Source organism: Myripristis murdjan, chromosome 16, assembly GCF_902150065.1.
Source record: "Myripristis murdjan chromosome 16, fMyrMur1.1, whole genome shotgun sequence".
NCBI lineage: Eukaryota > Metazoa > Chordata > Actinopteri > Holocentriformes > Holocentridae > Myripristis > Myripristis murdjan.
In genome coordinates, this window is record NC_043995.1 from 385200 (window position 1) to 399148 (window position 13949).

At 40.0% G+C, this 13949-nt stretch overlaps 1 protein-coding gene across 2 annotated transcripts in view; it reads left to right on the top strand.

Moving 5' to 3' along the window:
- Positions 1-13949, top strand: part of cdk14 (cyclin dependent kinase 14) — a 433611-nt gene that overhangs the window by 135975 nt on the left and 283687 nt on the right. For both annotated transcript variants that reach the window (XM_030071499.1, XM_030071500.1), the window contains 2 exons: positions 12144-12238; positions 12858-12937. In XM_030071499.1, the coding sequence (XP_029927359.1) occupies positions 12144-12238; positions 12858-12937 (175 nt within the window). The remainder of the gene's footprint in view (positions 1-12143; positions 12239-12857; positions 12938-13949) is intronic.

Genomic DNA, 13949 nt, shown 5'->3' on the forward strand with positions numbered 1-13949 from the left:
GCAACCCTGTTGACTATTTGCAACAAAATGTTTGATTGTTCGGTGATCACGCCTCAATAGCTTAGCTACCTCAAGAGTGCTGCATCCCTCTGAAAGGCATTTTACAATTTTTGACTTTTCAGAGTCTGTTAAATCTCTTTTTTGGCCCATTTTGTCTGAGGTAAAGAAGCTGCCTAATAATTATGCACACCTTGATATAGGGTATTGATTACTTCAGGCCACACCCTCCCTCATTACACAAATACACATCACCTGGTAATACTTAAATCCAATTAGCATTCAAGTTTATAGCTTGGAATTGGAAAATATGCATGAAAATGACGATAAGGCCAAAATACTCACTTGCCAAATAATTGTGCATGCAGTATAGTATTTACCATGAAGGCTTGAGAATAAAACTTTCTTAATCAGGGATTGAAGGCAACACAAGATGAGTTCTTGATGCAAAAAAATTGCATTATAGGTGAATTATCCTTTAAAATACAATGGCAGTGCATTAGTGCAGTGCTGATGGATTTTTGGATTGTTGGTGATATTGCAGTATTTGGTATACTGCAAACCATGAAACAACTGAAAACAATTATCAGAAGCAGTCAGAGTTTAGTCAAGTCATTCCAACATTTATTCCCATGTAAACACAGTGTTATTTTAAACATTACCTTGAAGCTAAATGTCAAACAGTTGTCCTACACTGGAAAAGACCCTGGTTTAGCCTGAGAATGGCCTCTCCCAGTTATTGCTGATTCATCTGTTGGCTTCAGTGTGCAAGCTACAGTTGGGGGTTGTCACAAGCCAGAGCTTACTCTGTTTATATATGTGTATAGCACATATTAATGTTTGTGCATATAATTCCTTTCTGTATGTGAGGGTGAACAGCCATCTGCTACAGTAACCCGTTCCCGTGGTATGGAGAGAGTGTCACACTTAAAAATATAGTAATTTAAAGCGAAAATGTTGAATGTTGAGTTCCTTTTTATCATTTAGTCTCCATGTTAGGTGCTAAATATTCTTTGTGGTGTGTTTTTTTTTTGTCTGCCAAGTGCTTATTACCATGGTTTTCTGTTCTGTAGAACAGTAGTGGTGCTATCTTCCTCTCACTGTTACTGAGTGCTGGATACTGGCTGGATGACTTTACAACCAGCTCTGCTGCCAGCAGACCAACATCAAAGTGCAATATTGCTACCACATGTGCAATATCCTCCTCCCCTATCCCACCTTAACTGCACCACATATTCATATAAATGCATATTAATTTGCACTAGCCATCCACACTGCCTTTTACTGTTAATATATGTATACTACCATATTTCACCAATTAATCACCCGGGCGTTTAATATGCAAAATCGACTTGGACCCCGGGCGTTTAAAAGAACCAGGCAGCTATTCGCTGCAGGCCTTTATTTATGTTTGCACCAGGACATTATCGTGATGGCAGCTGCTGTCCAATATATTTTCAGTCGGTTGATTTAAGATTACGGTACACCCTTTTGTTCTAACGTTAGCTAGAGCTCTTATTTTGACAGAAAACGTAAGTGCCGCACTGTTGCAGTCTGCAGCTAACTGTTTACTTCTGCAAAAATAAGGTGAATAGCCTTATTTTGGGTTACCTACATATAATGCAAATAATCGCCCGGCGGTTATTCGGGTGGGCGATTAATTGGTGAAATACGGTATGTATATTATTATGTATATTATTATGTATATTGTGTTTATGTAGACTTAACCTCCATAACCGCACTACATATGCATATTACTGCATATTTATTTGCACTATTCACACTGCCACTGTTTACTTGTGTATTGTACATATGTATCAGATTTTATTTATCTTTTTCTTAAGATAGTTTCTTAAGATAGTGAAATCATGTTTTTTTCCATGTTTTGACACTAGTTAGTGGCGCCCCCTATTGGTTTGCCATCGGGCATGATAGTAGAGGTCAAGAGCTTTCCAAAATGTTGACCCCATGTCTGTGCCATTTTTTGTTGCTGCACTGTAAGCCTTTAAAAGTGTCTTTAAAGTGTCTCATATAAACACTCCTTCAGTATGACTTATTATTATGTCAAATATTTTTTGGAAAAAAGAGTAGTCACTTCCTGGTGGGGCATAAATGTTAAATAGGGTGATTTCAGTCACATTTATTGTTCCCCTTACTGGGATGAATCTGCCCTCTTTATCTTTATGTTCATATGTCGGTTCAAAAGCGATCTTATTTGAAATCCAGATAGCCACCCCCCGCTTATGATTAGACTAGGAGGATAAAAAAATATTTTTGTAAAGCCCATCTTTCTTAACTTTTCATGGTCTTTATCGTTTAAATGTGTTTCTTGTAGGTATATAAAGTGTGCCTGCTCTTTTTTAATTTTAGAAAGTATTTTTCTGTGTTTTATTGGGTTATATATGCCATTGACATTGAGTGAAACTGTCCTAAGTTTTTCATGTGTCATTGTTTCTGTAGAAAAAAAAAATCTGCAAAAAAGAAAAAACCCTGCCACAAACGATCTCTCTGAAACACAAAAAAGAACATTAACTAAGCTTCCAAAGTAAGGATTTCTGTAAAACGTCCCTTTAACTGTTCATAACATATTACTGGCTCCAGAAAAAGTTCATTTCCCTCATAAGAAGTCTTTTGTATATTCAGTTTTTCAACTTCTGACTCATTTTCAGTTGTTATTTCAAGGAATTGGAGAGGGAGAGAGAGAAAAGAGAAAAAAAACTGAGTTTTTTCTTACCTGTCTATTGTGTTTTGTTGTGCATAATACAGAGGGTGTTTTTGTTGTTTGTGTATGTTACTGTATGTGTGGGTTTTCATCCAAATTTTCCTTTTCATGAGGAGATTGCCTTCTGTAAACCTGGCGCTTTTCCCTTAAGTCGGCTCTCCTGGTTCATTACCTCCCGCATGTTGATCACGTTGATGTGCCGTTCTTGTTGGATCATTTGTTTGACTGGATCCTCCGTTGGGGGTGAGACTTTGCCTGGAATGCAAAGTCTCGGGAGAGAAGCAGAAACACACACTTTTTCAACTCGCTCTAGGGTGGGCATTTTTGGGAGTTGGAAAATAATTTTGACACACTTTGAAAGCCCAAAGCCTTGCCTTCCTCATGGTACATTTTATTTTCTGCTCAGACTTACTATTATTGAGAAAAAAAAAAAAAGAAAAAGCATTTGTTTGACCACTAGTTTTAGGTGATTTTTCACAGAAGCAGCACTGTCACTCATGCTGTGTGCTTCACAGATCCTCATTTCTGGCTCCGCCAACACAAGCCCCAGTGGCACAGTGGATAGTGTCCCTGCCTGCCATGCAGGAGACCAGGGTTCAACTCCCCGCCTGGGCAAGAGCCACAACACTACACAACCCACAAACAGCATAGGGCTGGCGGTTTACACATGTCTAGGCGCTCGCAAGGCAAGCACATCAAAGTTTCTTCAGAAACTTTATATCCTCTAGTTTGTAATCAAAATAGATTCTCAGGTTGTTCATGAGAATCTCTTTTTCCCAGGCTTTCCACAAGACTTCTTCCTTTGTTTTGTACCAATGGAATTGAATCACAATCAATCTGGGCTTGCCTGTAGCCATGACTTTAGGAGCAAGAGCTCTGTGGGCCCTCTCAATGTGGAGTTCTGTAGACGCCAGGATTTCCAGTTTGTGTCTGAGTAGTTTCTCCACAAAGTTGGTCATCAAGCTTCCTTCTTCATTTTCTGGTATGTTGTACATTCTAATATTCTCTCTTCTTGATCTGCCGTCTTGATTGATAAGCTTGTCTTTGTGTTGAGTTTGGATCTTGAATATATTTCTCACTACCTGCTCCATATTTTCAATTCAGTTCAATTCAATCTTTATTTAAGTGAAGAATCACCATGCGACATGTTTCTCAAAACACTTTACAATTTAAAAGGAGTAACATGACAAAAATACAAATTACGTGTACAGTATATAGTATATACACACATACATATATACACATACACTACTCACAAAAAGTTAGGGATATTTGGCTTTTGGGTGAAATTTATGGAAAATGTAAAAAGTTCACGCTACAGTGATATTATATCATGACAGTAGGGCATTTAAGTAGAAGCATGCACTGGTGATTTCCTCATCTCAAACAATTTCTTGAAACAAAAGCCAACAACAGTGGTGGGTATACCACAACAAAAAATGTCAGTGTTTATAATAACTTGTCATGTGCCCTTGAGCATCAATTACAGCTTGACAACGACGTCTCATGCTGTTCACAAGTCGACTTAATGTCTGCTGAGGCATGGCATCCCACTCCTCTTGAAGGGCGGCCCTCAGGACATTGAGGTTCTGGGGTACAGAACTCCGAGCCTCTACACGGCGACTCAGCTGATCCCATAGGTTTTCTATGGGATTCAGGTCTGAGAAAGTGCAGGCCACTCCATCTGAGGTACCCCAGTCTCCAGCAGCTGTTCCCTAATGATACGACCTTGATGAGCTGGAGCATTGTCGTCCATGAAGATGAAATTAGGCCTGTGTTGTTCATGCAGGGGCACAATGACTGGATTAATGATGTTATTCAGGTAGCATGGGCTTGTCACTGTACCATTCACAAAGTGTAGGGCAGTTCTGTACTGACGTGTCGTCTTGGTCTCATGATGTCAAGATGTGAACAGCATGATGAGGAGGACTGTTTAAATGCCAATTCTAACTGAACCAGGAAATGTATTGGTTGATTCATGGATCAAACACCTGATGTGAATTTTGCCGTTAAACTCCTTGTTAGAGAACAGCAACTTGTGCAAAAAGTACTGAAACAGTTGGACATGTGCATTCAAAAGTTTACAGAAGGTCACATTAAGTTCACCTGTAAAGGTTATAATGCATTTTAGGTTCATCCTGAAATTTCACCCAAAAGCCGAATATCCCTAACTTTTTGTGAGTAGTGTATATGCACATACCTACATACACACACATACATATATATTGAACAGACATGTTTAAAACGCCAAACAGTAGCAAGGAAACAAGTGAAAATATATATGGGTAAAGGAAGGAAGGAAGCGGTCTAAGAATGGTTTCCACTGCGTTAATGTGGTCTTCTGCTTCCCCAATCTTCTGGTTTGTGTTGTTGAGCTCCACTTTCATATCATCCAGCTGGCAGTTGTTTTCTTTCCAAAAATCTTGAACCTCTTGCAGAATCCTGTCTAGTTCACTTTCATCTTTTCGTTGCTGTTACAGGTGCTGTGCTCTCTCCCTTGCTCTTCTCTTCAGTCTCTCTCTCCTACCTGCCTTCACCCTTAGGGGGTGGAGCTACTGACACCTGAATCCAATTCCAGAGAGGATATAAAGGAGGTTCGAGAGGATGCATCTCTCACTGTTCATTCCTTTTTTCTGTTTTGGTAGTTTAGAGAGAAGCGCTTAGTTTGCACAGCCCATTGCATGGCTGGCCCAGTTGTTTCCCCTTCCTTTTGTTTAGTTTGGCTGGGACCTCCAACACCTTTTGGTTCGTTTCTTTTGGTATTTATTCTTATTATAGTTTATTTCTATAATAAACATCTGTTTAAATGGCAATTCGGTTTTGGCGTCCATCTTTATGTTAGGTCCTCTCTGAGCCAATTGTGTTTATGTTGAGAGTAACAGTTGCCTTTCCGCTTTCCATTATCCTTCCTGCTTGCATTGAAGTCTGCACTTTGTGATTCCCCATCATTTTCATTTGATTCTGGTGTGTTTTTCTTTCTTTTTCACAATTGTGTTTATGTTGAGAGGCTGTAACATATTGAAGGCTTGTCTATTTGTTTCCGCATCGGTGTTGTTGTCTAGGCTTGTTTTGAACACGGAGTGTGGTTGCTGATGAATTTGATTGTGATTGACATTTCTTTGATTGCCTTTAAAATGGAGTTTGATCTTGAAGATTTTGTGGGGCAACTGTGCCTTGATAAACTGCATCATTGCACAAAGGAAAACTTGGTTGTTATTGCTGATCATTCCTGTGTCTGAAAGTTTGAGGAAGAGAGCGATAAAATCTGAGTTATCCGCATTGTTTGATAGTTTTGCCCTGTGGCCCCGGTGCACCAGAAACAAAGTCACCTGTAAGACCCACTGGGGTGCAAAGTCTGGATTAAATGCTCCAGCTTAAAGAATTGGAAATTGAAATGCGTCATCTAGACACACTGGCAGTTCTGGGGAGCGGCCAACAGGGGCCAGTGCCCCCGTAACACTAAGTCTGGACCCCGCTGTGGCTCCCCCTCCGAACGAAGATTATAAATTGTGACGCGGCTTTCCCATAGCGCGCAGTTTGGGCCGCGCTCTGCGCTGGGTGCACACGTATGCAGAATAGGGCGTGTGCATGTGCGGCGTGCACGTATGTGGTGCTGGTTACTACGTGACCGAAACACGTGCTAGGAAGTATTTTCCGTTCTGGCGCACTTTTTCTCTGGCGGACAATGCAGCAACTTCGGATGAACCATGTAAATAAGCAAATACATTCTTTAATTTATGAATTAGCTGAACGAATGCTTCTTAATAAATTGTTACATGAATGAAGGCTGTATTTTTTTCTCATTTCATCTGATTTCACCGTTACCTGTTGTGTGTGTGACTTCACATGCAATTTTATAATAAATGTATGACTATTGTCTTTGCAAAAGTAGTGCATATCTCATGATTTCAATCCTGTAGATTTCTAAATATAAACGCAGACCAGTGTGCCCTCGCGCTCCGCGATCACATACACAATGAATGGCTGCGCCGTGCGCTCGCTATGTGAAAGCCGTGTTAGAGCGTTGCACCGCTGGAAATGGCAGTCAGCTTTGTTGATCTACGGTGAAAACGGTGAGCTCGAAAAGTTACCAACCACCCGACGAGAGGCAGTCAGAAGCAAGAAACAACTAGCCTATCACAAAAAATATATAATTGTTACAAGGTAACAATAAGCTTTTAGAGTGTAGCTAAATATGATGATGATTTATTGATGAAGATGATCAGAAGACAGTGGTGTAATGAAGATGTGATGATGATGTTGATGAAACTGCCTGATAAAGAAGCAGGAGTTTGTACTAAGTGAGGAGTTTGTCTGTACTAAGGTTACACTGAAAAATAGGATGTTTCCATTGTTTCTGTCTCTTATACTTGTATCTCAAATATGATATTTTGAACCATTCAATTTGGTTACAATGGGTAATCACTAGTTTTATGGGAAAAAAAAAAAAAAAATCAGATATAATTTTGAATCTTATGCCCCGGGTTGAATGTGCCCCTCTGACAAAACCTCTGGCCCCAGCCAGGCCCCTTCAGTAAAATTGGTCTAGAACCGCCACTGAGTAGACATAAAAGAGAAGGAAATCAGTAATGACTTGGAGTTGCGTAAAATGGAGGAGGAAACAAAACGGCAGCTTCGCTTAAAGGACCTTGAATTGAGACACCCTCAATCTGGTGATTTTGATCTGAATACATGTATTTGCCTTATTTCTCCATTCAGTGACAAAGATGTTGATAAATATTTAGTGCTGTTTGAGGGTGTCGCAACAACTTTGAAATAGCCTAAAAATGTTTGTCCTTTGCCTCTCCAGTGTGTGTCCAAAAATTCCTGTCACCATCTTGAGGGATACTGCAGCCTCACAGTCAGTCATCCTGGAGGCTGTGTTGCCAGTTCCCCATAGAAAGTGTATCTTTCATCTTGGGCAGTGATTTGGCTGGAGGTAAAGTGCTTGTTAATCCTGAGGTGACTGCCGTTCTGCTTTCTGGGCACCCAGATGACTTGGAGCTGAATTATCCAAAGGTGTTCTCAGTCCGTGCTGTCACCCACGCAATGGCGCACAGGCAAAAGCAGAGTTTGTCTAGTAATGACGAGGAAGTAGGACTGGCTGACAGTTGACAGTAAGACGAGATGTGCAGCAACACTTTAAAACATGTCATGTCTGCAAAATCTCTGGTAAGCCTAATGAGACCATCTCTCCATATCTGCTTTATCCCATTCTGGTTGTTGGTTAGCTGTTAGAACATGTTATTATGGACTGTGTTGGTCCTTTTCCCCACACCAAGGCCAGTAACAAATATTTTCTCACAATTATTTGCTCTGTGACTCGGTTTCCTGAACCCATTCCCATGTGCAAAATGACGGCCTCTGCCATTGTTAAAGCATTGGTAAAGTTTTTCTCTTTGTTTAGGCTGCCCAAGGTAATACAAACTGACCAAGGCTCAAATTTTATGCCACGAGTTTTTGCACAGGTCATGGAACAACTTGATGTCAATCACTGCTGCTCCAGTGCCTATCACCCAGAGACGGGGCGATCAAACGTTTTCACCAGACTCTAAAGTCTATGCTTTGGACTCATTACTCACTGTTCGTGAGGTCGTGCAAGAGTCCTTTGGCCTCAGTCCGGCAGAGCTGGTGTTTTCACATACGGTGTGAGGCCCCCTCAAACTCTGAAAAATGGCATGGTGACAGCAAACCGCAAACCTTGCTTGACTGCGTTTGTAATTTCTGTTTCAAACTTCACTGTGCTTGTGAATTGGCGAAGCAAAGCATGTCCATTTCACAATCAAAAATGAAGAGATGGTTCGATAAGGATGCAAAAGCAGAAGCTTTACGGTATTGAAGACCCTATGTAGTCAAGGAGAGGGTCAGTGATCGAGACTACATTGTTATTATTCCAGAATGCAGGTGACAAAGTAGACTGTGTCATATTAACATGCTGAAATCGTACCTGGAAAGGGACCCTGTTTTACCGTCTCCTGTCAGAGCAGAGGTCAAGGCTGCCTTGGCGCTGTCCAGTGCTGAAACTACTGATCAAAGCCATGCGGTCTTGGCACTGACCAGTGCTGATTCCAGTGACCTGCCGGTTGTGTGAGTGTTGTCTGATGAGCTTGCTGATAATGTTGTTGCTCCAACTAGTGCTGTTGTACAAGGAGGGCTAAAAAACAATGAAATGTTGTCGAAACTTGACATTTGTTTTCCGCATTTGACTGGGTCTCAACATGAGGATTTGGTCAACTTGAATGAATCTCATTTGTCTCTGTTTCCAGATGTGCGATATCGATGTGGGGGATTCTCCGCTAATAAAACAACATGCGTACAGAGTGAATCCCGATAAACATCTCCGGTTGCAAAAGCAGGTAAACTATATGCTGGAGAATGGCATTGCAGAGCCCAGCTCTAGTTTATGGCGTTCACCCTGTTTTTTAGCAAATTAATCTGATGGCTCAGACCGCTTTTGTACAGATTTTAGGAAAGTGAGTGGGGTCACAAACCCAGACTGTTATCCTCTTCCTTGTGTAGAGGATTGTGTTGATAATGTTGGCAGTGCTGAAGGGGTATTGGCAGGTGCCACTAACTCCTTGGGCAAAAGAAATTTCTGCCTTTGTGACTCCTGATGCGTTCCTGCAGTATACGGTAATGCCGTTTGGTGTGTGTAACACTCCTGCATTGACCTGGGATGACCACATTCAACAGCTGTATCGTTTTAGCTCTCAAGCATTTCAAGGTTTATGTCGGTTCTGCTTGTGCACCAGTTGTCATCTGCACTGACAACAATCCTCTTGTATTCATTAACCAGTTGCGGAATTGAAATCAATGGCTCATGGCTCATCTTTTTACAAGCCTTTATCATGAAGGTCTGGCATGTTAGGGGCAAAGAAAATGTCCTGGCTGACACGTTGTCATGCTTTTAGCTCTCCCTTGCTCTTCTGTTCGGTCTCTCTCTCTCTCCTACCTGCCTTCACCATTAGGGGGTGGAGCTACTGACACCTGAATCCAATTCCAGAGAGGACATGAAGGAGGTTCGAGAGGATGCATCTCTCTCTGACACACAAACACTCGCCTGCCCCACACCTAGCAGCCTTGTTTGTTTTGATTCATTTAGATTTTGTTGTTCCCTGGTAGTTTAGGGGGAAGCGCTGGGTTCCCACAGCCCATTGCGTGGCTGGCCCAGTTGTTTCCCTTTCCTTTTGTTTTGTTCGGCTAGGACTTACAGCCCCTTTTGGTTAGAATCTTTTGTATTTATTCTTCTTTATTTCTATAATAAACATTTGTTTAAATGGCAATTCAGTTTTGGCATCCATCTTTATGTTAGGTCCTCTCTGAGCCAATTGTATTTATGTTGAGAGGTCATAACAGTTGCCTTTCTGCTTTCCGTTATCCTTCCCGCTTGCATCAAAGTCTGCACTTTGTGATTCCCCATTGTTTTCGTTTGATCCTGGTGTGTTTTTCTTGGTTTTCTTCCTCGTCTTTATTGTCATCCTGCTTTCTGGTTTTCTGGTTAATTTTGATACTAAATAGGACTAGAAAATCGACAGTACACATGTAGATAATGAAAGGCCCAACCCACATGGAATGGTTCCTTTCAAGTGTCCCCTCTTTTCCAAGTCTCTTTTCTACTCTAAATATTGAATAATTGATTAGCTGCTTTTACAGCATCTGTGCTCAGGCCAGGTAATCGATGATGACCATGCTCAAAATGCTTCATACTACATAAATTAGAAGTTGACGTAGTCACACATGATCCATCATACCAATAGGGTGCACACATCCAGCACTGGGCTTCATTCCCTGTTATATAACAGTTACCTAGTCTTTCTCCATTAAGTTTAAAGACTTGGAAAAGTTTTTTGTAGTGGGTATGTTCTGATTAAATGCAAAAGCCTTAGAGGGATGGTAATGCCAGTTAAAAATTGGGATTTTTTAAAATAAGAGCTATTCTTGTGTAGCATCTAAAATAGTTTTAAGGGCTTAATTTTCTACATTAATCCATTCCAGTAGGGCTGGGTGGGTGTTCCTGTAGGCCAGTGATGTCAAACTCAATCCAAAAAGGGCCATAAAAAAAAAACTTAACTATTTGAGGGCCAAACAGGGCCTGTATTTATCATCTCTTTTGACCGCCATTCTTTTAATCAGCATAAAGTCCTGTGAGAAAAAAAAAAATCATACACAAGTATGAACTTTGCATAAACATTCCTCCCAAAATGTCTTTGTGTAAAACAAGGATATTTAAAATCAAACTGAATAGAGAGTGGAAAAATTACATGAAGTCCACTGAAGTCCACTGAATCATTACTTTTTTCTGGCATAAACCATTTGTCATTCAGGCCTACCCTGGCTGACAAATGGTTTCATCACATGGACCAAAAATAACCAGATAGGCCTAACTGATATTTTGCTAAAGAGTAATCTACAGTCATACATGTTTTAACTCATACATGCACATCAGTGGGATGCAAATCCAACTATAAATTAACTAATATTTCACATTAAACCAGTCATTTGGTCAAAATATACCAAAGTATTTTAAAAGTCAGACATCAAAATATAAGCAGGTTGACTTGGCTTGTGATTGAAAGAAACAAATGCAAATACATGTAACAGTCTACATCTACAGTTAAAATATCTTGCTTGTTGGAACTAGTGCTGCATCAAGATGATAGCAGTGGTTTTTGCCTGGGAATTCTGGGTTCTTTTGTGACCTCTTGGATGAGTCGTCGATGCACTCTTGGAGTAATTTTGGTAGGCCGGCCACTCCTGGGAAGGTTCACCACTGTTCCAAGTTTTCCTCATTTGTGGATAATGGCTCTAACCGTGGTTTGCTGGAGTCCCAAAGCCTCAGAAATGGCTTTGTAACCCTAACCCACTTTATCACATAGGGCCAGGTAGGTTTGGATAGCTTTTTCCCTTAATAAATGAAATCATCATTTAAAAACTGCATTTTGTATTTATTCAGGTTATCTGTCTAATATTAAAATTTGTTTGATGATCTTAAACATTTAAGTGTGACAAATATGCAAAAAATACGAAATCAGGAAGGGGGCAAATACTTTTTCATAGTACTGTATATGTTTTGTGAAGCATGGCATAAATATCTAATGTCTAATTGTCAGTCTCCATGATGAGAGGCTAACTGGCCTGCCATCTTCCCCTGTATTATAATATGACAATTAAAAAACAAAACAAAAAAAAAAAAAAAAAAAAAAAAAAAAAAATCACATTTTAGTTTACCATCACTTGAAAAGTCATCTTGAAGTTTTTTCTGCTTGTCACTGACATCGTCACAGATGAAATATACGAGAGAAATATATCTCAGTGACTCGTGAAATAGGGTTAGGTGTAAAATCCTTTTAAGGTTTGCTTTACTGGCCTGTTGGATTAACCCATCTGTATTTTATATTTGCATATCTCTTTTTCTTTTCCTTAGCCTACAAGCCCCAAGTTTGGCAAGGCAGATTCTTATGAAAAGCTTGAGAAACTGGGAGAGGGTTCATATGCCACAGTTTACAAGGGCAAAAGCAAGTAAGTTGTGTGTGCATGTCATATCAGTGGCAAGACCATTCATTCTTTTTATAGTAAATAAAATCCACATGTAAATACACTGGCTAATCTGTTTAATTATAAGTAAGTTCCACTTTAACTGAATGATATGGGATAATAGAATCAATCCTAACATTTACTTTTTTCTCATATCTCATTAATGGAAGAGGGGCACTTCCTAAACATGAAATGTAATTTGTTTTTATTAAATTTTGATGAAATGGGCTTGCTTAATGATTTTGTAGAGTTGCATTCCAATTTTTGTGTTTTTATGCCTTACAGCCTGTTTCCGACATTGTGCTAATTAAAATCTAGAAAATGAGGGTTCACACACTGTAAATGAATCAAAATATAGATCCTCTATTCTTCTCAGTAATTAAGTTATTTTGTTTCTCTCTTCAGTATTATAGATTTGATTTGTGAGCTTCATTTGGTCGTAATCCTCCAGCCTTGTACTGAGTCTCAACCCACTGCCGCTAAATTACATTTCATTGACATGAAGATTGCTGATGTTCTTCAGCTTCACTGGTTTTAATTGATTCTTTGTCATATCATGCAACCTGCAGATTATAATACCTTATTCTATATGCCTTGTTGCCAGGGTGAATGGGAAGTTGGTTGCTCTGAAGGTGATTCGCCTGCAGGAGGAGGAGGGAACTCCCTTCACGGCCATAAGGGAAGGTAAGAGGTCGAAGGATTGCCAAATATCCTACTCAAATACAAGTGCTGCTGCTTTGAAATATTCCTTAAGAAGACTTTTACTGCTGTAAAAGTCTACTTTGTCAATAATTTCCAAATACTCAGTGCCTTTTAAAAATGGCTATGAAATCTACAGTTATTTACTGTATTAAACACAGTAACATTACTGTGAACAATTTTCACAGTAAGATGCTGTGTATTTTACAATAAAAAAAAGAAAACATTACTGTTTTGATTGTAGAAATCACAGTAGTAAAAGCATTACTGTTAAGAAAATCACAATAGACATATCACTGTAAATCGGAAACTACTGTATTTTTCAATTTTTGTCTTATGCACACACACATACACACACACACACACACACACACGTGTACATATATACACATATACCACAAATCAAAATAGAGTTTATCTGCTGGATGTTTTAGATAGATAGATAGATAGATAGATAGATATACTTTATTGATCCCAACCAGGGAAATTTTGTTTTTGTTGTTGTTGTTGTTGTTTTTTAGATAGATAGATTTTATCATTATTTTACATTTCCGCCAGTGACAGACATAAATAAAATGAAAACCTATCCACAGGGTAAGACATAGGGCTCTATTTTCGCAGACCAGGCGAGGCGGAGGCGCAGCGCCAACTGGGTGTGGCCAAGTGGTTTTTGCTATTTTGGCACGCCGTGCGACTTGGCGCAACTACTGCGCCGTTCCTCCTACCGGCGCAAGGGAGGAGAGAAGGCGTGGAGTGGGTTTGACACAGCCGATTCACTTTAAACCAATCAAATGAGCCCCTGTCCTCGCCTTTAAAATGCGCTGCGCAAAGGCGTAATGAACGTTCACACAATTGACATGGAGAAAGAGAGCAGCTGCAACACACACTCAGGACAATGAGGCCAGTCTTGGCTGCTGGAATGTTGCTGGAGCTACCTGCCATCCATCTGTCCATCCATCCATCCATCCATGCATTTATCCTTACATTCATCTTCCTC